At 51.1% G+C, this 23,084-nt stretch overlaps 1 protein-coding gene across 13 annotated transcripts in view; it reads right to left on the reverse strand.

The window, feature by feature from the left end:
• Positions 1 to 23,084, reverse strand: part of ncoa2 (nuclear receptor coactivator 2) — a 53,944-nt gene that overhangs the window by 6,878 nt on the left and 23,982 nt on the right. For 12 of the 13 annotated variants that reach the window (XR_012929394.1, XM_076050491.1, XM_076050496.1 and 9 more), the window contains 15 exons: positions 21,164 to 21,267; positions 18,465 to 18,642; positions 16,691 to 16,879; positions 14,301 to 14,402; positions 12,449 to 12,589; positions 12,201 to 12,348; positions 9,905 to 11,255; positions 4,908 to 5,160; positions 3,790 to 4,005; positions 3,251 to 3,469; positions 2,364 to 2,490; positions 2,034 to 2,208; positions 1,639 to 1,935; positions 863 to 940; positions 242 to 734 (listed from right to left, as the gene is read on the reverse strand). Coding sequence is in view for 12 of the 13 variants with exons in the window: in XM_076050491.1 (XP_075906606.1) it covers positions 242 to 734; positions 863 to 940; positions 1,639 to 1,935; positions 2,034 to 2,208; positions 2,364 to 2,490; positions 3,251 to 3,469; positions 3,790 to 4,005; positions 4,908 to 5,160; positions 9,905 to 11,255; positions 12,201 to 12,348; positions 12,449 to 12,589; positions 14,301 to 14,402; positions 16,691 to 16,879; positions 18,465 to 18,642; positions 21,164 to 21,267 (4,071 nt within the window). In the remaining variant the exon portion in view is untranslated. The remainder of the gene's footprint in view (positions 1 to 241; positions 735 to 862; positions 941 to 1,638; positions 1,936 to 2,033; positions 2,209 to 2,363; positions 2,491 to 3,250; positions 3,470 to 3,789; positions 4,006 to 4,907; positions 5,161 to 9,904; positions 11,256 to 12,200; positions 12,349 to 12,448; positions 12,590 to 14,300; positions 14,403 to 16,690; positions 16,880 to 18,464; positions 18,643 to 21,163; positions 21,268 to 23,084) is intronic. The other variant, XM_076050501.1, reaches the window with a different exon arrangement.

A 23,084-nucleotide genomic window follows, 5' to 3' on the forward strand; every position in this document is an offset into this window, starting at 1 on the left:
ATTCTAGGGCCGATGAAAACGCAGCCAGCGGCGCCTTTGATCGTTCGAGATACGAAACGATCGAGGAAGGAAAAAAAAAAAGAGCATGTGATGCCGTCACACCAACACAAGGGCACAGGATGTCAGGTGGGTGGGTGGGCGGTGGCAGCGGTGAAGTGTGTGGTCAGCGGGAGGGTGTGTGTGTGTGTGTGTGTGTGTGTGTGTGTGTGTGTGTGCGTGCGCACGGGGGAAGGAGCAGTACCTGAGTTGGGAAACTGAAAGGCACTGTGCTGCATTTGGGGGCTGAGTACGGCCCCGTACTGTCCGCCCATCATGTTTGTGTTTCCCATCATCATCTGAGGGGTTGAGGAGGAGGTGGAGGAGGAGGAGGAGGAAGAGGAGGTGCCATGCAGGTGGAGCTGAGGATTGGGGGGCAGAGAGGGCAGGCTGGGGGAGAGAGGGGAGGAGAAGGGGCTGGTCGGGGGAGGTGGCGAGGCCAAGCCTGTACTGGTACCGTAGCTGGGCGGGTAGGGGAACTGCTGGGGGTTGGCCTGTGGCACGCGGGGGTTATTCATGTTGGGGGGCAGGCTGAGGCCCTGCTGCGCCCTCATGGCCATGCTCCGCTGCTGCTGCTGCTGCTGTGCCTGGACCTGCTGCTGCTGCTGCGCCTGGACCTGCTGCTGCTGCCTCTGCCTCAGGTGATTGCTCAGCAGCTCGCGCTGCCGCTGCGCCAGCATCTGAGCGTTGATGGTCCCCTGGTGGGAGGAAGAGGAGAGAATGGACCGTGTGAAAAAAAATAAAATAAAATAATTGAGAAAAGCCGTAATCAGGAGTAATTAGGTTTTTCTTTCTTTCCAATTACACCACGGCTGCGGCGGCTTACCTGGTTCGGAGCGCTGGCCCTGAGAGGTAGGTTGACGTTCGACACGCTGCTCATCTGAGTCATCATGGGTTGGCGGTTCTGGAGGGGGCGAGCGAGACAACGGGTCAACGCGGACGCCTAGATATTTTGTTCAGGTTGCAGCCGTTTTAAGAGATCGATTGCGCCTTCGAAAACGTTTCATTATGCCGACGGTTTCGGGATTAGTTTTTAGAATTTTGAGCGGCAATAACGTAGCAGGAACGGAAAACAGAGGGATTGGCAGTGAAACCAAGAAGCATTTGTAAGAATCCACTAAAAATGGCACCTTACCAGTCAAAGGTTTGGACACACCTTCTCATGCAAATTTTTTTTTTTTTTTTTTTTTTTTTTTTAAATCTTTACAACTTTCTACACTGCAGATAGATACTGAAGACATCAAATACATGAGCAAGATATATGTAATTATGCAGCAAAGAAAAATGTTGAATAATTCTGAATAGGCTTTCTATGAAAGGCAGCTATTTTGAAGAATTTAAATATAAAACATTTTACTGTTTTCTGCATAATTCCATGTGTGTTCATAAGTAGTTTTGAGGCCTTCAGTGAGAAACTGCAATGTCAATAGTCATGAGAATGAAAGAAAAGACATTAAAACCTTTCACTGGTAGTGTACAATTCAAGCCCTTTTTGCTTGTGTGCACAAACAAGAAGGGCAGCCAGGACAAGTTGCACAACTTTTTTATCAGCCTGTGCAGCAACTGCTTGCGTGCAGCAACCATGCAAGCGACGGGCCGCACCTGCTGGGACTGAAGACGGTGCTGGAGCTGCATGCGTAGTGTGTTGGGCTGGTTGGGGGGCACTCCGGGCTGTCTGAGCCCGGGCCGAGCCGGCATCCTTATCATGGGGTACCCCGGACGTGGGCCCATCTGGCCGGCCATGGGGTGGAAGCCTTGCTCTTGCATAGCGGCAGGCGGGTAGCCCCTCTGGGCCATGTGGGACGCCGGGGGACCAAACTGCTGGGTGTACATGGGGGGCTTTTGGTCCATCATCATGGAAGGGTCCTGGGGGAAATGGTCAAGCTCCACCGTTTGGCTCTGACGACAACACACGATCGAAAATGTGAGAAAACGAGCCCGTCGGAGCACCGAAGTGCGGACCGGGGATTCGTTTTTTCCGACGTTTATCGCCTCACCTGTTCAACCAGAGCAGGAATTCCGAGAGCGCGGTCGATCTCCTCCAGGCCGTCGAAATCTTTGAGGGCCGAGTACAGCTGGGACATGAGGGCGCCCTCGTCCACGCCGCTGCCGTCGCCGGGGTTGATCCCCGTGCTGCACAGCAGGTCGTCCTGGGGCGCCGGGTGCACGGGCCTGAGCAGAGCGGGGAGACAGGCGGGCAAAGGGACAGTTTGACGTTAGAACAGTGAGCTAAACCGTGCAATGCTGTTGTCGAAAAGGCAGCAGAAATAGCAAATAGCAAAGAGGCGATGACTTAAAGCGATTCACAGTTGGCAGCAGTTGCTCACCTGCTCTGGTTGACAAACGCCTGGTCGATGGGCATCATGCTGTCTGGCCAGGGGGCCGTCTGGTTGGGCGGAGCCTGTTGTTGGGAGAAGTGGTGACCTGCCATACCCATGTCCATATCAGGCTGGGCTACATGGAACAATGAAAAATGAAAAAGAACATTATTCATATTATAGGAAGGAGATTTTTATTTAAGTTTTAATTTTAAATTTTAAGTTGAAATTTTGTGATAAAAGTCAAAATATCGTGAAAAAAGTCGACGCAAATAAATTGCGAATAAAGTGGAAATTTCAGGATTAATGCTATGGATGGTGAATTAACCCAGTTACCTACTGTAAAATGTAAACTGCCGAAAACAGCTGTATCCCTCAGGTTCACCCATAGTAGTCAAGAAACTGGCGAAAACGGAAGCGCTCCACTAGACTTGCCTTTCAACTTACGTGCCTTTAAACTTTATTCTCGACACTTTGACTTATTTCATGTTGACATGCAAAATATAGATTATTCTCGTAATTTTGACTTTATTCTTGAATTGGAAACCTGGAAAAAAATGTATCTCAAGTTTTTTTCTCTTGAGGAGAAGGGGGGGGGGGGGGGGGAATAACGCTCCCAACTGCAGTACTACGGATGAACCACAGGGTGGCAGTCTTTACCAGAATTCAGACTGAATACATGAGTGTACAGTAAGTTGAAGTGAGGTTTTTCAATCTGTGCCTGTCCTTTGCTGCAGGTTTAATGAGCAATTTGGCTGATATTACAACATAGAATCCCTCATTATTTAACCTCCCTCTCTGGCCTTTCTCTCATAACATCCTCCCTAAAAGGCAGCAATGTAGATTTTTTTTTTTTTTTTTTACGTTGCGATTTATTCTTTTGCTTTAACTCTCACCATTGGCCATCATGGGGGACTGAAGCATGGGCCGAGGCTGACTGCTGGGTCTCATGGGGGCGCCACCAGGGCCGATCCTGTTCTGAATGGCAGCCTGCTGCGCCGGGCCGGAGGCTCCCAGTGGAGGGGCGGAGGCTGAACCCACCCAGCCCTCCTGCTGCTGCTGCGGCTGCGGCTGAGGCTGCATGCCTGGCCGTGGGCCACCTGACGCCATCATTCCTAAAGAGGTCAAAGGGCAAAGCCGTGAAATGCTGGGGAGGCGCTGGATGGCTGCGTCGTGTCACCAGGATGACTAAATACTTCCTGAAGTTGCAGTGAGTCAAGCGTTTTTGTGACAAATATCACACGTACAGAGCTGCTCCTCGAGGAACGGACAACATGTGCCACTTTCTGTCCTTGTGGATGCACTTTTCTAAATTATTTTAACAAACTTCTATTTCTTTTTTTGTTTTAACCTATCATGTTCCAAAAAAAGACTTTATTATTACTTATAACCTATTTTTCCAGTAGGACAAAAGGGTACGACTGTCCAAACCCACCTGTGTTGACCATGCCGGCCTGGTTGGCCATCATGTTGTGATTTCCCACCATGCCTTGCTGCTGCTGCTGCTGCTGTTGCTGCATCAAGGCATACGGGCTGGTGGCTCTGATTGGGTACTGTAACGATGGCTGCTGCGGGGACACGTTCATGTCCAGCGACACGCTCCTCACGGGGAGACCCCTGCCTGGCTGGCCTGGTCGGACGCCTCCAAAGTCTGAAGGCAAAAAAAAACAAACAAAACAAAATTAGCCAGGTTTCAATCACCCCCCCCGTTTATGATAATTCTGCTGGTGGTTTGGAACGTGAACGTTAAACTTAGGAGATAGCTGGGGAAATAAGTTGTGATGCATCAACCACTGAAATAAAGGCCTCGATTTGTCCTTCAGTTTTCAAGAACGCCTGGCAACTGGCTATACTGGCTATACCCCAACCACGTGATGCAAAGGCACCTAAATTGCATTAGAATAAAAAATTTTTGGATTAAGATGGAATCCTGGTGAAATTAAAGATAAGTACAATAGGAATAGACATATGTATGAAATGTGGCCTTAAAGGTACGTTAATACACCGTTTGTGTGCATGCAGTCAAATAAAAACCTTTTGGGTAAAGCAAAAAGTACTTTTATTGATTTCAGGTCATCGATGGCAAAAGGATGTATTTCTTTAAATTGAAAAAAAAAAAAAATATATATATATGAATGGACCTGTCGTCTCCCAATGGTTAAAACAGATGTTGTCTAGCTTACCTTTGGAAAGAATTACATATATACATAAGTCAAGGCAACAAGAATTCAAAAAAATTTGGGGGCCCTTTATTGACTTTATTACGGACTTTGATGTTTCGGACGTGACTGGTTTTTGAATGCCTTGCAGCCACGTGCTGTATCGAGAAATGATTATCATTTCTGAATTCCAAAAGAGAAGCTACATTCTTGAAAGACCCTGTTCTATGTGTTATTACTCATACTCCAAGTATGAGTATAATTGAAAATTCTATCACTTTGAGAAAAAATAAAATCCTAATAAAAAGATGGAATCCACTTTACAGCCCCCTCCCCATGATGATGCCTGATGAAACAGCTGAGGAACCTCGGTGCCTTCATCCCCAAGACTTACTCGTTGGGCCCATGCCAGCGACGATGCCTCTGTGCTGCTGCTGCTGCTGCTGCTGCTGCTGCTGCTGTTGCTGTTGATGCTGCTGCTGCTGCTGCTGCTGTGCCAAGGCGGGATTGGTCTCGGACATCTGCAGTATGTCATTGATGATGTTCTGTTTGTCCATGGGACTGGGCAGCGAGACGGGCCGCAGCTCGCAGAAGAGCTGCGGCTGAGCGTTCTGCAGGTCGTTGAGGATGTCGTCCAGCTCCGACGACTGGAAGCGAAGAGAGGAGGTCGCGTTAGAGGGCAATTAGAATGTCAATTCAGATGCAGGTGCGTAAACACATGCGGCGGGAGATGCTCCCGGAGCAAATCCGACACGCCGCGTCGTTATCTTTGGGAATAGCGGTTTGGAATGGAGTAGTAACCTCGGAAGGAAACGGGGCCACTTTCTTTCGAAAAACTAGGCCACACTTCACTTTGACTCAACTTCCCAGGCGTTGCGCCACTCCTCACTTGCCCAACGGCGTCGTCGCACTCATGACCCCCCCCCCCTGTCTCCGTCTTTTTAAATGTACAATTCATAGAACATATTTCTTTGTTACATTGTTTCCTGTCGTCAGCTGAAGGAGCTGCAGTCTGCTGAGGAACGAGGCGTGCTCCGGGAAGGTTGTATGATGCCAAAGTTTAATACTGCCTTGTGTCCCAATACCACTCCGTTCACTCCCCATTGAAACAGCTGCGTTAAGCTAGCAAAAAAATAAATAAAAATCCCAAAGTGCAGATCAATATGCAGCTGGCTGCTTCATTTGAACCATTCGAGTCTCTTTCAGGGATTTTTTTGGGCTCTTTTCCCCCCCCAAACTTGCAATAAACAACAACAGCAACAACCAAAAAAAAACCTCAATTAATGCTGCAAAGTGATGACCGTCTGAGCTTGAGGTTTGGGCGCAGCGGCCGCAGCCCAAGTTGGAACGGGTGATTGTGACACCGCGGTGGAGAGAGGAAATCGCGCTGCAGCCGCCACCTCCAGAGGAAGAGGAAGAGCAGCAGGAGGAGGAGGAGGAGGAGGAGGAGGGCGTAGCGGGAGCGGCGGGCGGTAACGGCGTGTGTGCCCCGACAGCGACTGGCTGCGAAACGCAGATTACTGGCGACTGGCGCGGCTTCCCAAAAATGCCCATTAGCGGCGCCGTCCTCCAGCTGAGCGGAGGACCTCAGCTTTTCTTTTCTCCTCCCCTTCCTCTCCACCCAACCTACAGGAGCTCTCGAACGTGAGTCGCTCCGATCGCGTCGGAAAGGGGCAGACTAACGACACACAGGATGTGGGGCGGGGGGAAGGGGGGGAGAGAGAGAGAGAGAGCAAGCAGAGCGGGGAAGGGTGAGGAGGGGGAGTTGTGGGCGAGAGAAAAGCCCTAATGAGGTCAGGAATGATGTAATGCTCCTGTACGCTCTGGCTTTGCCCTGTTCCTCCTCCTCCTCCTCCTCCTCCTCCACTTTGCTTCTCTCCTCCCACTTCCTATTCTCTCGTCTCCTCCGCCTGCTCTCAGCATTAATGGCTCCTCTTTCCATCAACGCACCGTCGCCCTTTAAACGCACGGGCCGGGACGTGGCGACGGCAATCCGCGTCCCGACGAGCCGCCTGGTTTCATTTGCAGCAGTTCAGGCGCTGAAGACGAGCCGAGGCCACGGGGCGCGTCGGCTCTTGAGAGATCTTTTGGCAGAAACGTCCAGAGAAAAATCAATTGATGACATAAAAGAACGAGGGCACGGAAAGGGGATCTGGCAAGGCGGCGGGTCGGCCGGGTCTCTGCGACCTCGGGCCGCGTCATTTTCGCTGGAAAAGGAAGTGAGACGCAGGGAGGGCAAAGCAGAACTGTCGCTTTCATGCAAAACAAACGGAAGTCATCTCGGCCCGCTGTCACGCAGCCGCCACAGCTTTCTTCCAAAGAAGAGCGGCCGATGGTGGCGCTTTTCACCTATTTTTTATTTTTTTATTTGTTTTTTTATAAAGGTGGGGGGTGACCGAGTCCAGGAGAGGAGCAACATCTGGAGGGTTCACACTGGAGAACAAAATCCATTCATGTGCTGAAGGTACATTGTGTCATGCGCCAGCAAATCTTTATTTTAACCCCAAAATGTCATGAAATGTGACAGCTTCTAACTTTCTCAACCCGAGACAGAGTCGTCAGACAATGCTGGAATTTAAAAAGATATTTCTCTGCAGTATTTAGAAAGACGAGGCCACTCGATGCTGCGTCACCTGACACACACGCCGACACCTGAAGAGTGACGACGGTTACTCGTCTAAAAGCGCAAGCGAGCGTCGTATGAGCCATTTCCTCTGGGGTTTAAAAAAAAACAACAAAACCTGTTACGATAAAGGAAGATTCTGCGGCAGGTTTCTTTTGAACACTGCTTGGCGACGACCGCAGCCGCGCTGATCTGCGTCAGCGGCGACCAGGCAGCTCCGCCACGAGCCGAGCCGAGCAGCGCTCTGATTTCTCATTTAGCTCTGCTGCCGCCATCAATAATTCAGCCCTCAAACAATCGCAAGGAGGGAGGCAGGGGAGGGGGGGGGATGGACGGAAGAGAAAATCGGTGGGTGAGGTTCGCAGTGAACAGGAGGAGGAGGAGGAAGAGGGATGAGTGGACTTTTTAAACTAGTACAGTCAGCCTTTGCTCACTGACAAGCAGGAAAATGACTGGGAAGGGACCCCACACACACACACACACACACACACACACACACACACACACACACACACACACACACACACACAGATCTAATGAAGCCCAGGCTCCCACTCGACAAGCGCTATGGGGCTTTAGGGGTCGGAAAACGCCGTTGCGGCGACGAAGAAGAAGAAGAAGAAGAAAAAAAAAAAAACAAGCCGCAGGGCATCATTGTTGCTTTAATCACCGCTGAGCTATAAAATTCACATTTCGACATTGTGCAACCCCCCCTCCCCCTCCTATGCTTCCTCCCCCATTCCTCCCCCGCCACTCCGGGCAGGAGGGCCCACTTAGGAGACAATAAACTTAACATTATCAAGACACACATATCTGAACCCCCCCTCCTCCTCCTCATCCTCCACCTCCTCCTCTTCGGTACGCCGCCGTGTCGACGAACGCTGCCGCTCCCTCCCTCCCTCCCTCCCTTCCTCCCTCCATCTCCATGGCAGCGAGAGAGGACATGCAGGAGCATATGGCTCATCATTTTCACTCCTGCCTTTCGAGGCCGAGCTCTCCTGGGGGTATCTACACCTCTCTCATCTCGCCGCCTTTGTTCAGTTTCAGCGCCGGCCGGGCTCCCATTATCTGTCCGGCGGCGCCGTTCTCTCTTCGCGATTCCGCTCGAGAGAGAGAGAGAGAGAGAGAGAGAGAGAGAGAGAGAGAGAGAGAGAGAGAGAGAGAGAGAGAGGGAGCGAGCGAACCCAATTTTTTTGGTTTTCTTAAAACCAAAGGATGAACGTGCATTTTCCGAAAATAAATCTCTTTGTTTTGCCTTTTTTCCGAGAAACCATTAAAATGTGCCGGTGTGATGATAGAGGGCCGTGCTGGAGAGAAAGAAAGACGGCACTAGAGTGCACGTGCAGCTAGTGTAACTGCGTTTTCCATTTTGCTCCACTGTATTAAGTGCAGCACACGCGCAACTCTTCCAGTCACCAGTTGTGTGTGTGTGTGTGTGTGTGGTTTTTGTTGTTGTTGATAGAATCAGATCAGGCTCTGGGCCCCGTTGAAATGCAGAAAACACAAGAGTTTCGTCAGCGGCGCAGCTCTTCTTCAAAACCTCCACTTCCTGTTACTCTTCCCTCTTCCCCTGCCTGCTCTCTTTCAACACTGGCGAGGCCCGACCGCCCCCTCGCCCCCCATCCCCACCCATCCACCTGAGCGTTGTGCCAAACCTGAGAGATCTGGTCAAACTCTAGCAGGATGAAATAGCAGCAGAGCCACGGGGGCTCCTTCCAAATGTCACAGCTGTTTTGAAGTTGGCACCACGTGTCTCTTTGCTGGTTGCAGCTCACATCAAGGCAGCCAAATGAAAAAATGTATGTGTATAAATACATACACACACACACACACACGTATATAAACATATGCATATATCTATATATATATCTATATATATATATATATATATATATATATATATATATATACATATATATATATATATATATACACATATATATACATTAATAAATATATTCTATTCAACAGGTAAATAAAAAAAAGCATGTACAGTAATTCATGTCTGCGCAGCTGAACTGTCTGACCTCTGCACGGCTGGAGCGCTCGTGAGTTCAGCATTCTTTGAGGACATGGGACTTTAAAGAAGGCAACATCTGCTGCCTAACCCAGATTAAATGCTCAGAGAGAGGCAAGTGGAACAGCACGGGCCGAGAAACTTTTATCTGTTGCGGAGAGAAAAAAAAGAAAGGAAAAAAAAGGGAAAAATGTTCTCTAAACTTGTTCAAGGCTGCTCTAGTTCTCATTTGGTGGCGGACTAACCAACGCGGGAGGGAGACGACGCTGTGTGAGGGGAGCCGGGGATGCAGCCACGCCATCGACTGAATTGTTGTTTTTTTTAACCAAATGATGCGACCTCAGTGGAGAACAAGTCTGGTTTGGTAAAACTTTCATCGAACTGCAGTGGCTACAAGCTCCTCTTGCTTGAACGGATCCAAGCAAGCGGGCCAAAAACAGCGGGACGCTGCAAGTATTGAGGGAGCGACAAAGCTTAAAGCTTAAACGGCAATAATCCAGCCGGCTTTACGTGTGATGAGCGGACGAAATGTCGACGAGGAAACGACATGCAGACACTGGCAGACTGCAACTGATGCACATTCGGGACTTTCCTCCCCCCCCCCCTGCACCGTTCAAAGATCAACAATTTCAGTGGTGTTTCTCGCAGGAACGCCTCACTGAACATCTCACCGAGGCGTCGTCGCCACCGTGCGGCCGTGACGCCGACGCAACAGCGGGGAGAGGGACGGGGGTTCGTGGCGCCGACTCACCTGCTCCGCCCGCTCGTAGCCGGCGTCCTGCTTCTCCGTCTTCACCAGGTGGTGCTTGCCCGGCTCCACCTTCACCTCCCCTGGCTCCAGCTTAGGCACCTTGTCCTTGTGCATCGTGTCGTCCTTGTCCAGCAGGTAGCGCAGCAGGGCGTTGTCCTTCTTCTTGGGACTCAGCGGCTCCTGCTTGGGCGTGACCTCGGCCCCGGGGGGCACCGGACCCCCGGGCCCCTGCTCCTGGCCCGTCTCCTTGCCCGTGGCCTCGGCGGTGAGCTTGGCCAGGTCGCCGGGCGACGTGGTGTTCTGGAGCAGCTGGTGGAGGATCTTGTGTTTCTCTTTGAGGGACGTGGCGTGCGTGTTCCCTGCGGCGGCGGCGGCGGCAGCAGCGGCTGCCGCGACGGCCGCGTGGCCCCCTCGGATCCCCGCCTGGTCCTTGCCGCCGTCGCCGGGAGACAGCGGCGTCTCGATGGGCTCCGGCTTGGTGGTGAGCAGCTGCAGCAGCTTGGTGTGGCCCTTGTCGTGCAGCCGGCTGTGAGCGTCGAGGCCCTCGGCCGGCCCCTCCCTCTCCTCTTTGGGTTCCACCAGGCCGCCGCCCTCCGCCGGACCCGGGCCCGCCTCCGAGTGCGGCCCCAACGAGTCTCCTCCGCCGCCGTGTTTCAACATCAGATGGGCGTTGACCGCCGAGCCCTGGCCGACTCCGGCGGGGGAGCCCATCTTCCGATCCGGCGACCCCAGCGTGTGCGAGTGAGGGGGTCCGTGACCCGGCCCGACGCCGTGGCACTCGCTGAGGGCCTGCAGGGCCGACAGCGAGCTGCTGGTGTAGCTGTTGCCGTGGCTGCCGGTGCTGTTGGCGCTGCCCGCGCTGCCGGGACCCCCGCCGCCGCACATCCCGACCGGGGACGGCGAGTGCAGGCCGCCCGTCACCCGGGGGCTACCCGCCCCACCCGGGCTGCCCCGGTGCCGGGGCGACAGCATAGAGTTCTGCTGGGGCGGATGGGGCACGCCGGCCGGGCTGGGGCTGGCGCGAGATGGGCTGTTCATCCTCCAGTTGGGGCCCTGCTGCGGCGGCTGCATCCCCCCGGTGTGGTTGTGCGCCGGGGAGCAGCCCAGTCGGTAGCCCTGCATATGCCCCCCCATGGCCACCGGGTCTCGGGGTCCGGCCGGGCCCGGAGGGGAGAAAGGCGTGCTGTTGCTGCTGAAGGTAGTGTCTTGGCCCTGAGGACCCGAGCCGGGCAGGCTGCCCGGGGTCGGGGGAGTCATGGAGGGCGTGGAGGGGTTCATGGGTTTGGGAGCCATCCCCGTGGCCTGGCTGCCGGGACCCATGTCCTGGCCCATCGTGCACACCGTCTGCTCTCTGGGGCGGAGGAAGCACAGGGGACACGGAGGCGTTAATTTGACGGTAATGAAAAAAAAAAAAGTGTTTCGCTTGCTGCTCACCGCTGGCTAAAGCCTCTTTGAAAACCATTGGTGGCAGCTGCGTGAAACCAAATTATTTTTTATTTCCTTTGGAAGCAGAAACTAATGAAGCATTAAGGTCCTTACACACCGGGACAGAATTTGCGAGGCAAAAAAAAATAGCTTTTTATTTAAAAAAAAAAACCAAACCAAAAAAACAAAGTCAATGCAACCTTCCACAACGGCAGTGAATTTCCACAGAGTGAAAAGGAGGCTGCCAGTTTTTCGCTCGTGTCAAATTTTGCGGCGGCGAAAAGACGAGAAGAACGGCTGGACCTCCGACCAGGAGTTTTTTACACAGTGAAATTTCGCCAGTGCTTCAGGAAGTCCGTCGGACAATTTGTAGGACTGCTCGGCAACTGGCTCCACGGTTGCAGAGGGAGAGAACAAATCACAAAGGGCTTAATAGCCTTTTATTACTACCTGTAGCTAGCCGCCGTTCCAGATCAATGGGCTTTTGGTAATTTGTTCTCTCCCTCTTTTTATAATTTTATAAGCATATTTGCTTCACGCTAGGTGTGTACAGGAAAAATTTGCCAGTGGAAAATTTGCATTTTCAGGTCGTTTATTTGCGTCGGTGTGTAAAGACCTTTACACCTTTTACCTCCTCGTGACAGAGCGGCGTAGCAAGGTGAAAAAACAGGTACAGCTCACCAGAAAAAGGAACGAAAACGCACTTTCGTTCGCTTTTTGATGCAAAAAGACAACACGATAGGAACCCGTCGTCGGCGAGCTCGTGGACAGGGGGGGGGCAAACAGGCTAAAACACGTAATGGAGCCCGAGGCTGCCGATCCGTCTCCCCCCCCCACTCCTCTGTTGATGCACCGGAGCGGCGAGACATACCTCTGGAGAATGTGCAGGGACATGTAGAGCTGAGGCTCGTTGGTGGCGGGCGAGCGCACCAGCTTGCTCTTGGTGTGGGCCGACACGATGGTCCCGTCGGACAGGGAGAAGCGGTAGATGGGGCTGAAGGCCTGACCGTGGCGGAGCACTGGTTGTGGGGGGAGGGACGATTTGGAATTGGGTTTAGAATTTGCAGAAAAGGGGGAAGGTTGCCGAGGGCTGAGGCTGAGAGGCGCGAGCGGCGGTACCTTCTTGCTGGTGCCTCTTGGCAAAAGACATCTCGCCGTCATTCTGCAGGTGGAACCTCTGGATGCAGCGCCGCACCAGGTCCTCCCAGCCGGGCTTCATGGAGGCCCGCAGGAGGCTGGTGTCCAGCGAGGTGATCTTGCCTGCGTTACAATTTTTTTTTTTTTTTTTAAAGAAATTCACAGTCACAATCTGTGTGCAGGCTTGAACAATTCACCTGTGCAATATTGAAATGTGACCGTGCACAGTGTTCTCTTTCTGCAACACAATTACAGTAACCGTGTGCGCAATAATGGAAATGTGCAATACGCTAAGGGGTGATGGAGTGCATGTTTGTGTGTGCGCACGGGTGATTGTTTTTTATTGTTGCTTTTATTACTGTTTTATTACTTATTGATGGCGTCTGTTTAGTACGATGGTTGCTTGGCACTTTATTTCATTGTCAACCTTGACAATGACAATAAAGATTCTATTTTACTCTACGCTCGGCAAATATGTTCACAAATCAAAAATCCGATTTGGAAAGTGAAAGACGAGAGGAGCTGATAAATTGCTTTTCGGTTGAATCGGGGAGACGAGCAGAAACTCTTAAAAACGCTCAGTCTTTTCATGTTGATAATTTCATCAAAACCACATCCAGAACTCAGCCACATCATTTTTTTTGCATGCTAGTTATAATACAATCTGACAGATATTACAACGAGGCATTTGAGTAAGAAACACAACTCTAATTGACAGGATTTAAATGTCTGTGATGATTTTGGCATCCGACGGAAAAAAACAAAAAAAAAACCCAACAAGATAATTGAGGCCGGCTGGCTTCATATTCACATTGGAACGCCGCAGCTCCGCCAGACAGCCGGGGACGCGACACTGACGGTGTCCCGCGGTAATTAAAGAATTTTGCGCATGATTCACACGTGACATAACAAGGCGTCACACTCCCACAAACAGCGCTGCGAACCCAAGGAGAGGTCGTTGACCCCGTGCAAGGACAGAAGGAGGAGAACTGGACTGGACTACTGATCTGTCTGTTCTGACAAAATAATTTTTTATTTGAGGTTTATTTGAAAATTGAGCTTTGAACTTTTTTTGTCTTGATTATATCTTGGTTATATTTGAATCTGAAAGTTAAAAAATAAAGAGTTTTGATAACTGACCGGTCGCCGCATTCTGTGGGCGCCTCCTCGGCATGCCGAGGAGCTGCTTAATGTTTGATCACAAATGTATTTCTGGAGTGTGTGTGTGTGTGTGTGCAGCCGTGCAGGCATCTGGATGGTAAACCGTAAATCGTGGGCCAGTATGAGACACTGACAGCGTGACTGCACTGAGGAACAAGGTCACCGTATTACCGCCGCGGCTGTAAAACACCACCGAGCGCAACCCCGTTTCATTTTGGGGGAGCGACGCATAAAACACCCGCGGCTCCTCCGACCCTGAGCGCGGGACAGGCGGCGGCGGCGGCAGAGAGCGGACGGATGGATGGATATACTGTAGGACATCATTTGGCTGAAACCTGCATGTTCACTTGAAATAACAATATTGGCGCTTTGCAGTGCAAATTGCCGGAGGGAGTCCTGCACTTTTCCCAGGAAGTCCTGGATGGAAAAATATTTGCAACCTTATTAACCCACTTCGAACCCGTTGCCCAATATTAAGGCTTCCCTGGGATAAATCCGGAACCAGAAAAACTTTATTTATCCCCGAGGGCCAATTAGGAATGCTCTTCACACAAAATGCTTGTAGGTCACTGCGGCTACTTTCCGGAAATAGTCACGGCAGAGAAGTGCTTTGGGTTCGGACTGACAGCGTTTTTCTTTTTTCTTTTTTTTTTTTGGTTTTCACGGGTCGTACCTTGGAGGTCCTGGCGCGTGGTGAAGCTCTCGTGCGCGGGGAGCATGGGCCTCTCCTTCATGGGCACCCTGCGGGCCACGCAGATCAGGCACGACTGAAGGTCTGCGGGAGTCAGAGAGCGAGGAGAGGAGAAAAAAGAGCGGGGGATGTAACAAAGAGGACGGTGACAGGGGAGGGGTGGGCGGTGGTGGCGTGAACGATGGAGACAAGAGGGAGGGAAAGAAATGGAATGCATGTTATTCCCAGGAAGCATAATTAATACAGTTATTAATGAGCGCGGGGATCGGGGCGCCGCCGCTTTTTAAAAAGGGACGGGAATGATAAAGTGTGACCTTTGAAGGGGGGGGTGAGTGGGGGTGGGGCGGGGGGGTGTGTTTGCGTAAGGAGTGTGTGGGTCTGTGAAAGATCGCCCGTGTGCGCGTGCATTCATGGCTGCCGTCACCCACGCTCCCATATTCCCCTGGCGCGGCGCCCATCGCTGTTGAGACATCGCGACGGTTCAACAGACACACACACAGACACACACGCGGCACCCCCCCCAATGAAAGTCCATGTTTGAAAAAAAACTTTTTTCTAGGCCAGTCGCTTCCTGAGAGCCACATGTTCCTGGCAAAAGAAACATACACGCCAGGGGTTAAATGGACACACACACACACGAGGGGAAGCCTCTTTTTTTTTTTATAAATATATATCTCATAAACAGAGCCTCTTGGGTGGTCCGGCCCTCAGATCTGCGAATCCCTCGAAATTCGCCGGCGTCTTTCATCTTTGCTCAGTTAACGTTCCATCGCCGGACAAAAAAAAACAACAAAAGACCTGCCACTGTTCCTGTCCTCCCTGCTTTCACACACACACACACACACACACACACACACACACACACACACACACACACACACACACACACACACACACACACACACACACACACACACACACACACACACACACACACACACACACACACACCTCTGGCCTCGGTCCTACTTGGTCCTTTTTTTGCCAAAGCACGTTTGGCAAGTGGCTGGTGCGCGGCGGATGCCAGGAAAAAGGCGGGGGGCGGGGTGGGTGGGAGGGAAGACAGGTTGACAGGAGACTTGGAGCGAACCACTGCATTCCCACTTAGCGCTTTAATTAAATCACGGAGCGGCGGCTCCGTCGAGGGGAAAACGCGGCGTGCTCATTAGGGCCCGCGACAAGCCGAATTCCGACGGTTAAAGGAAATGTATTGAATTCAAAGACAAGTGCGTATCGGTGGCGATGCCCGGAGCTACGCTAGCCACTACAAAAGCCCGGCGACCTTCTCGGTAACCGAACGCTGCAGAAGGCAAACGTGCAATTAGAGGCGATTCCCAGGGAAGAGGGATGTTTGCCGCCGCCGCTTATGTTGGCCCCCGATCTCGGCGGATTTCAAAACGGCGACATTCTGCTCATGCATGCCTTCTACTTCCTCTTTTTTTTTATCCGCCGTACGGCTAGAAGAGAGGTGGCACCAGCGCCGGCCTCCACTGTGGCCAGGTCTCGTGTTTCACTTTTGGATAGATGGCAACCATGAGGTCAGATTCAATCAAATCGCTCCCAATCAAAATCCACAATATAGGAATGTTAACAATTAATCAACTATCGATTAATTGTCGATTAAGAATTAAACAATTCAAATTAGTTGCAATTAATTGAACTTTTTTTTTTCCCTTTCTTTTTTTTACACGGGTAGTTAATATCATTATAACAACGCAAAATAACAAGATCAAATTTGGCTTAGTCGCATGGCAGGCATATGGAATGTTTAAACAAAACAGTTCCAGCAATTTTATTTATTATTGGCTCACATTTTAAAGGTCCCCTACCGCATGATGCAAAATTCACTTTCTTTCATTTTTTTTTTTTTTCTGTTTTGTCTCCTTTAAATGAAACCCCCACTCCCCTGGGTGTCCTCAAGTGCAGTTTTAGCAGGGGGAGCTGAAGCCAAGCATTGTTTTGGAACTCATTAAAAAAGGGGGATAAATACAGGGTGTCCCAAAAATCTTTCATATCATTTCGCAGGCCAATAATTTTGGCAATTATTGTTGAAATAAGCTCAAATTTTTCAGAGAATGTATAGAAACAGATCAAGATTTTATCTTTATTTATTTTTTTTATCTTCAACTGGCGGTGCACATACTGAACACTTATGAAATCGGCCCCATAATAAACTTATGGTGTTCAACACCTGAACTGTTCAATTAAATCAAGCTAGACTTAGTATGGTGTCACATTTTTTTGGGACACCTGTACGTTGCTAAAAAAAAAAAAAAAAAAACAAGAGGAAAAAAAAAAAGCAGGGACTTTGAAGGGGACAGGCGATTGGCTGACTGCTTCAATTGACTTTTATTTTTTCCCTTTGCGCGTACCGTCTCCCTCCTCCTTGATGGACTTGGGCTCGGACACGGCGAAGCACTGCATGGTCTCGTATTTCTGCGGCTGCGGCTCGTGCTCGTGCGCCTCGTCCTGGTTCTCGCTGTGGGGGTTGACCAGCATTCGGCAGTTGAACGTGTGGCTGTTCCTCCGGGGACCCTCGCTGGACCACGGGACGCCGTTCACTGCGCAGAGAGAGAGAGAGAGAGAGAGAGAGAGGAGAGGAGAGGGGGTCATTTACGACGTGGCGTCGTCACCGTATCCCTCCCCGAAAAAATGAACGCCACAAGAGAAAGAGAGAGAGAGAGCCAACAGAGGACGCCATGCTGCAAGAGAGAGACATAATGAGAGCAAGACAGAGCGAATGAAAGTGGATAAAACGTGGAGAAAAAAAGAAAAAGGGAGAGTGGTTGCTGGGTAGAGATCAGTCATAATGAGCAGTTGGGAGCGCTGAGCCCTGTGCCATCCATCCACGGCTATGTATCACAGCCAGGCCTCCATATGCGTGTCCTCTAAAACAAGAGACTTTTTTTTTTTTTTTTTCTTTCCTTTCTCGCCAACGCACTCGGGTGCAAATGCCACCGCACACGCAAAACACAAATGAGAAAAAGGAAGAAAAAAAAAGGAACAAGGAAAAAATAAAGAGAAAAATGTACGCACACGCACGCACGCACGCACACGCACACACACAACTCATTTAACTCAAAACTCCCGTCACACTCCATCTGGTTTGTGATCTCATTGGGTGCATTGATAATCTCCCAGTATCTGGGACACGGAACCGCTGATCATTTCCAGGGTGCTCCGCTCAGCGCTGCTTCCACACAGGCAGATGGCCGGGCACTCAGACCTCAATCCGGAGCGCCGCGGAGGAGAGGGGAGAGAGAGATGGAGGGAGGGGGAGAAGAAAGAGAGAGAGATCGGGGCGCGATGACACGCGCGGCGGTCGCCTGCTGCTCGGCGGCGATGCAGAGGGGAGAACGTGTGGGAGGGATGGAGGGATGGAGGAGAGGTGTGAGGGAGAATGGCGAGGGATGGAGGGTGGAGGGGGCGGGGGGAGGAAAAAGGCAAATGTCCCTCTACAGGGCCGCTTTGATGAGATGAGATGAGCAATGCGGGCACATGGAAAAGTGAGAAGACAGAAAGCAAAACTTCTTGAGGGTGAAAATAACACTGAAGTGGGAGGCACGAGGAGAGGGAGTCCAAAAAAAAAAAAAGACGTTAATTAGCTGCAAATGGAGGGAGGAAGAGGAAGGGAGCGAGATGGAAAGTCGGGGGTGAGAATAAGCAGCAGACAGGAGGAGGAAAAAAAAAAACTTTACGGGTTTAAATGCCAGCCTGTATGGAAGAGTTGAAGAACACAACAGTAAACACCAGAGAGGCTTAATTAAACCGGCGTCACTGTCGAAATGGCCGACTGGCCAACAGTTAAGACACGACATCAGCTGAGTAAAGTAGAAATAAAAGCATGAAGGTCTGTTTAGTAAGGCTGGCGGATTTCGGACAAAAATAAAATCCCTACTTTTTTTTCTCGATTTTCAATTTCGATTAAATTTTTTTTGGCCAAAACTACAAAAGACAATGGAATAAATTATTTCAAATATTTTTATCTTTCATTTCAAATAAACTTGACGAATAAATCCAATTTCGATTTCAAATCAATTTATTGCTCAGCCCCACTGTCTGACATTCAAATGATGTCGCTCTTGGACAGACTGGTCCCGGGTGCCGACGGGAGCGTTGCGAGGCAGCGCGGCACAGCGGGCTCACCGAGGGACTTGGGCAGCAGGTTCTTGATGAACTCGGCGTGGTCGCCGACGTGCAGCACGCTGTAGACGCTGGTGTTCATCAGCTCCTCCTGGTTGTAGCGCAGGTACTGGGTCACGTTCTCCGACACGAACACGATGTTGCCCTCCATGTTGACCACGAAGAAGAAGCCGTCCAAGGCCTGCAGAGGAAGGAAGAGGGGGGGGGGGGGATTGGAAATTCTTTATTTGGATTCGCCCCTTAGAGATGCGTGATCTCCTTTTCAATGGGTGCAGGAGGAAGATGAAGAGGAGGAGGCGGTGGAGGATGAGGAAGAAGAGGAGGAGGCGGTGGAGGTGGAGGATGAAGAGATGGAGGAGGATGAGGAGGATGAAGAGGAGGAGGAGGATGAGAAAGAGAAGGATGAAGAGAGGGAGAAGGATGAAGAGAAGGATGAGGAAGAAGAAGTTGAGGAGGAGGAAGAGGGGGAGGAGGAGTGTTTAATTGAAAAAGCACAGCCTGGGGTTCGCTATTTTGTACTCGATCGTGTCAATTAGGCCATCAAGCCGCTCAAAGCCTTGAAAAAGAAAAGAAAAGAAAAAACCCAGCATCATCCTCATAAGACAGAGAGGAGATGAAAATCCAGCAAAAAGTGATTCTGTTGTCACATCCGAGAAGCGGACAAATGGCAAAAACTGCAAGTCACAACTTTTTTTTTTTGCAGTCGTAGCTTGACTTGCACGGATGGCTCGGCCGTCGTCTTACCTGCGCTACCGTGGACGCAACGCAGGCTAAAAATAGACCTGAGGTGGTGGCGTTGCATCGCAGCAGCGCGAGGCGACTCCAGAACGAGTCGGCCGAGCGGCGGAGCGGAGCGGCCACGGTACCGGGGGCAAGTAGGGCAACCCGGCGCTGCGCCAGCTCCCAGCTCTCCTTCCAGACACTCTTGCGTAATCTTTTCAGGGAGCGGGAGGGGCGCAGGGGGGTGGGGGGGTCAAATAAATCAATTGTCCCGATTAAATATGCGCGGCGCGGGCCGCTAACCTTCATTAAAGGCGACGCGCGCAGAATAAACACGCTGCGAGTGGCGCGCTCCATATATCTCGCCGCTCCACTTTCACTCCCCGTTTGGTTTGATGTACGACCGTGAGAGGGGGAAGAAGAAGAAACTGAAAGCCCCGCCCCCACCACCACAGACCAGCAGCGGGGAGACAGAGGGCGGTGAATCGTGGCGGGGTTTAGCGGTGTCAGGTTGACTCCCCCTTGCTTTTGCTCCCAGCGTTATTGTTATTTACGACGCAAACGTCGGCGCTTTGCAAAACAGGCCCACCCCCCTCTCTCTCTCCTCGCGAGCTGCAGCTGTTTGTGTCACATGACAATGCGGCAGCGGCGGCGGCGGCGGCAACGGCAGCGCCCGCTGGCCATCGAACAGGTCAAATATTTACGTCAACTCATCTTATTCACCTTTATTTCTGCGTTTTTACTTGCTGGTTTGCTTAGCGTATTGCATATTTGTAGTTTGTCACCGCTAAGTCAGACACTAATCGGGATCCATAATAAACTAAATAACTTACTAATCGCAATTTAGAATTCTGACTTTTACGGCTAAGCTGGTTTTTGATATCAGACTTTTTTTCCTTCTCTGCAGTTGGTTCGACATGGGCCCACTGGGGTGGGGGTTTGCGATGAATGAGGGCAGGTCCGCTCGGCACCAGGGAGTCCGAGAGTCTCTCACTTTGCCTCGCGGCTCAAGTTGGCTGCGGACGCCACTTGGCAACGGCGCGGCGCAATTGGCCACTGGCGTCGCGTCGCCATTTAGCTTCGTCCGTAAGAGAGAGAGCGAGAGAAAAAAAATTGTGCGGGGATAACGATTTAGAAAAAAAAAAAAAAAAAAAAAACCCTTAAGTGTTGCTGTAAAAACATTAACACAAAATTATATCCTGGATAAGAGTTGCGAAACTTGGCTGAACAAAGTGCTTTCAAAATTAAAGGAAGAAAAAAAAAAAACATTTTCCATTAGGTTTCTGATATATTTCCCTGTTTCTGTCTGCGGGGAATCAACCAGCAACTCTCCACAGCGACATTTTAAAAGTTCCCAGTGTAGAATTTAAGGCTGATTCCTGCAGCCTCGCAGGAAGTACATCGACAGAACACTCTGCAAGTGTTTCGCTATACGATTATCATCATCATCTCCTTCTTCCTGAGCAAACGGGAAGAAAAAGGCCTTCGGAGGAAGGAAGGGGTCACAGGGCAAGTGCGAGCCCCCCTCACCCCTACTTAGCACTGTGATTTTGGGGGGGGGGGGGGGGGGCGTTGGTGGTGTTCCGAGAGACAGAGAAGCTTGCAGGCTGTACCGGACTATATTTAGCCGTGGGTTAGTATGTCGATTTCGGTGACGCTGGACCGGGGTGGCTATAAATATCCCATGACGGGACAGATCTGGAGGCGGACGGGGAGAAAAGCAGGCGGAGAGTGAGAGAGTGAGAGAGAGAGAGAGAGGCAGGCGGCCGAGGAGGAACCGAGTGAGAGAGAGAGAGAGAGAGTGAGGAAGGGCTCAATGGAGTGATTCATTCCGCCGCTGCTTTTTTTCTTTCCCATTAGGAGGAAGGCAGCGCTCCGGAGGCCCAACAAGGGCTGCTGCGCAACGCTGTGATTTACGGGCCGGGGACCCCCGGTGGCGGGGAGGAGCCGCTACCACAGGTTCTTCTCGTTCGGGCGCTCACCTCCAGCATCATCGGTCCCAGGGCATCCTTGTCGATGACGCTCTGGCCCGTCGACGACACGTCGGCCTTCTGCACCTCCTCCTCGTTCGCCGCCGCCGCTTTTTCTGCGCGTGGGAAGGACGGAAAGAAAACAAAAACACACAACCTTTTAAAAAACAAACAAAAAAAAAACTGGGCCACGTTCTGACGAGGACTCTTTAACAGGTTCCATTCCAGCTATGAAGCAAACAAACACTGCCACCCCATTGTTACAATAAGTTGCCATGGTTCAAACACAAAAGCAGAGCGGAGCGGAGCAGAGCGAGAGGCTGCTGCTGCAGTCGAGCGAGTCCAGACGGGTGGCAGCTGCCGGTCATTGTGCCAAAACAGACTCTCGGGGGGAGAGGGGGGGGGGGGGGGGGGGGAGTGCCGAGTTTGACGTCAAGAGGTAAAGACAAACTCCGGACTACAAAGCTTTTTTTTTTTGGGGTTAACGTAGCCGCTTTGCCGCTGCACACGCGTCATCATCAAAAGAGCACTCAGAGTTTACAGTGGGGTTTTTTTTCTCCCCCACCCAGATTAATCTGCTAGAACTGATCTTTTGTGAGTGTTCATTCTTCAAAGCGACAGAGACGTTTGTTCCCCGCGGATTTGTTTTCACGTGTGTGCCCCCCCCCCCACCAGTCACCGGATCGCGTCACAGCCGCATTTGAACTTCCATTGCAGGGCGCGAGTCTGCGTATCCTTCAGTTTATTGGGTCCATATCGTGTGACTCGCTTCCCTCTCATCATTTGCGCGGCCAGTTGACTTGACTTATATTGCTGATAAGAGGGGGGGGGGAGTCGAGTCCGCCCTGCTGCACACACAGGTTTATGTGGTAATTGCTTTACGCAGCAAAACAAATTTAAAGTCCTTCAGGCAGCTGCGCGCACGCCTACGACTCGTAAAATCCGCTGCCATAAACCTTCGAGAGGTGGGAGGTGTGTGTGTGTGTGTGTGTGTGTGTGTGTGTGTGTGTGTGTGTGTGTGTTGGGCTCGGCCGCCTCTACCTGCGCCGCGACGCTGTGTGTTTGTCCACGCGGCTGAACGACTGGGTTAATAACCACGGCGAGAGGCCGTACGTTCGACAGCGAAGGCTGCCCTACTTTTGGGAAGACGACGACTAGCGGAACACGAGCGGGCGGGCGGGCGGGCGAGAGAGGGAGAGATAGCAAGAGAGAGGGAGGGAGCGAGGGGGACACATTTAACTGTCGCATCGTGCCAAAAGAGAGGGACGACCATATGGCGGTGGACTGTTGCGGAGAAGATGCGGAGGGGGAAAAAAAAAAAAAATCATGCGGTTGTTTTTGTTGGTGTTTTGGATGAGAGAATTTTTATTGTATTAATTTAATTTAATTTTTTTTTAACGCTGCTCAGACCCACATTCATCTACTTCAGCGTTAATGACATGAGCACCAGCAGGACGTCTTCGTGCCCGGCGGGGGTCAGTACACCGGCACAGCTGCCCGCCAGGGTCCGGCCCCATCACTCAGAGTCACGAGCTGCCTTTCCATTACCCCCACGACTGCGCAATACTGAAATATCACAATAAAAAAAAAACTGGGAATGGAAACACCTAAACTTTGGAAAACCTCTCAAATATGGCGAAAAGGTTTCGACGCTCTCATTTGGTGGACGTATTGATATGGAGGCCTATCGCAAAAGTGTCATGGCAACACTTTTTTTTTTTTGCATTTACACATCACTGGACGTGACGTACGGGGGTCATGTGACCAGTTCACTTCAAGTGGCTCGTTATGTATGGACGAGGAGGAGGAGGAGGAGACAGAATATTTTTAAATTTTTTTTTTTAAAAGTAATCAAGAAGAAAAATATAACGACCATTCTAGACAGCTAACAAACCTTAACAGGCAATATCGCACGTAATTCTCGTAAAGTCTC

This window comes from Nelusetta ayraudi, unplaced genomic scaffold (assembly GCF_046127955.1).
Source record: "Nelusetta ayraudi isolate G7.1 ecotype Tasmania unplaced genomic scaffold, CSIRO-AGI_Nayr_v1 ptg000127l, whole genome shotgun sequence".
NCBI lineage: Eukaryota > Metazoa > Chordata > Actinopteri > Tetraodontiformes > Monacanthidae > Nelusetta > Nelusetta ayraudi.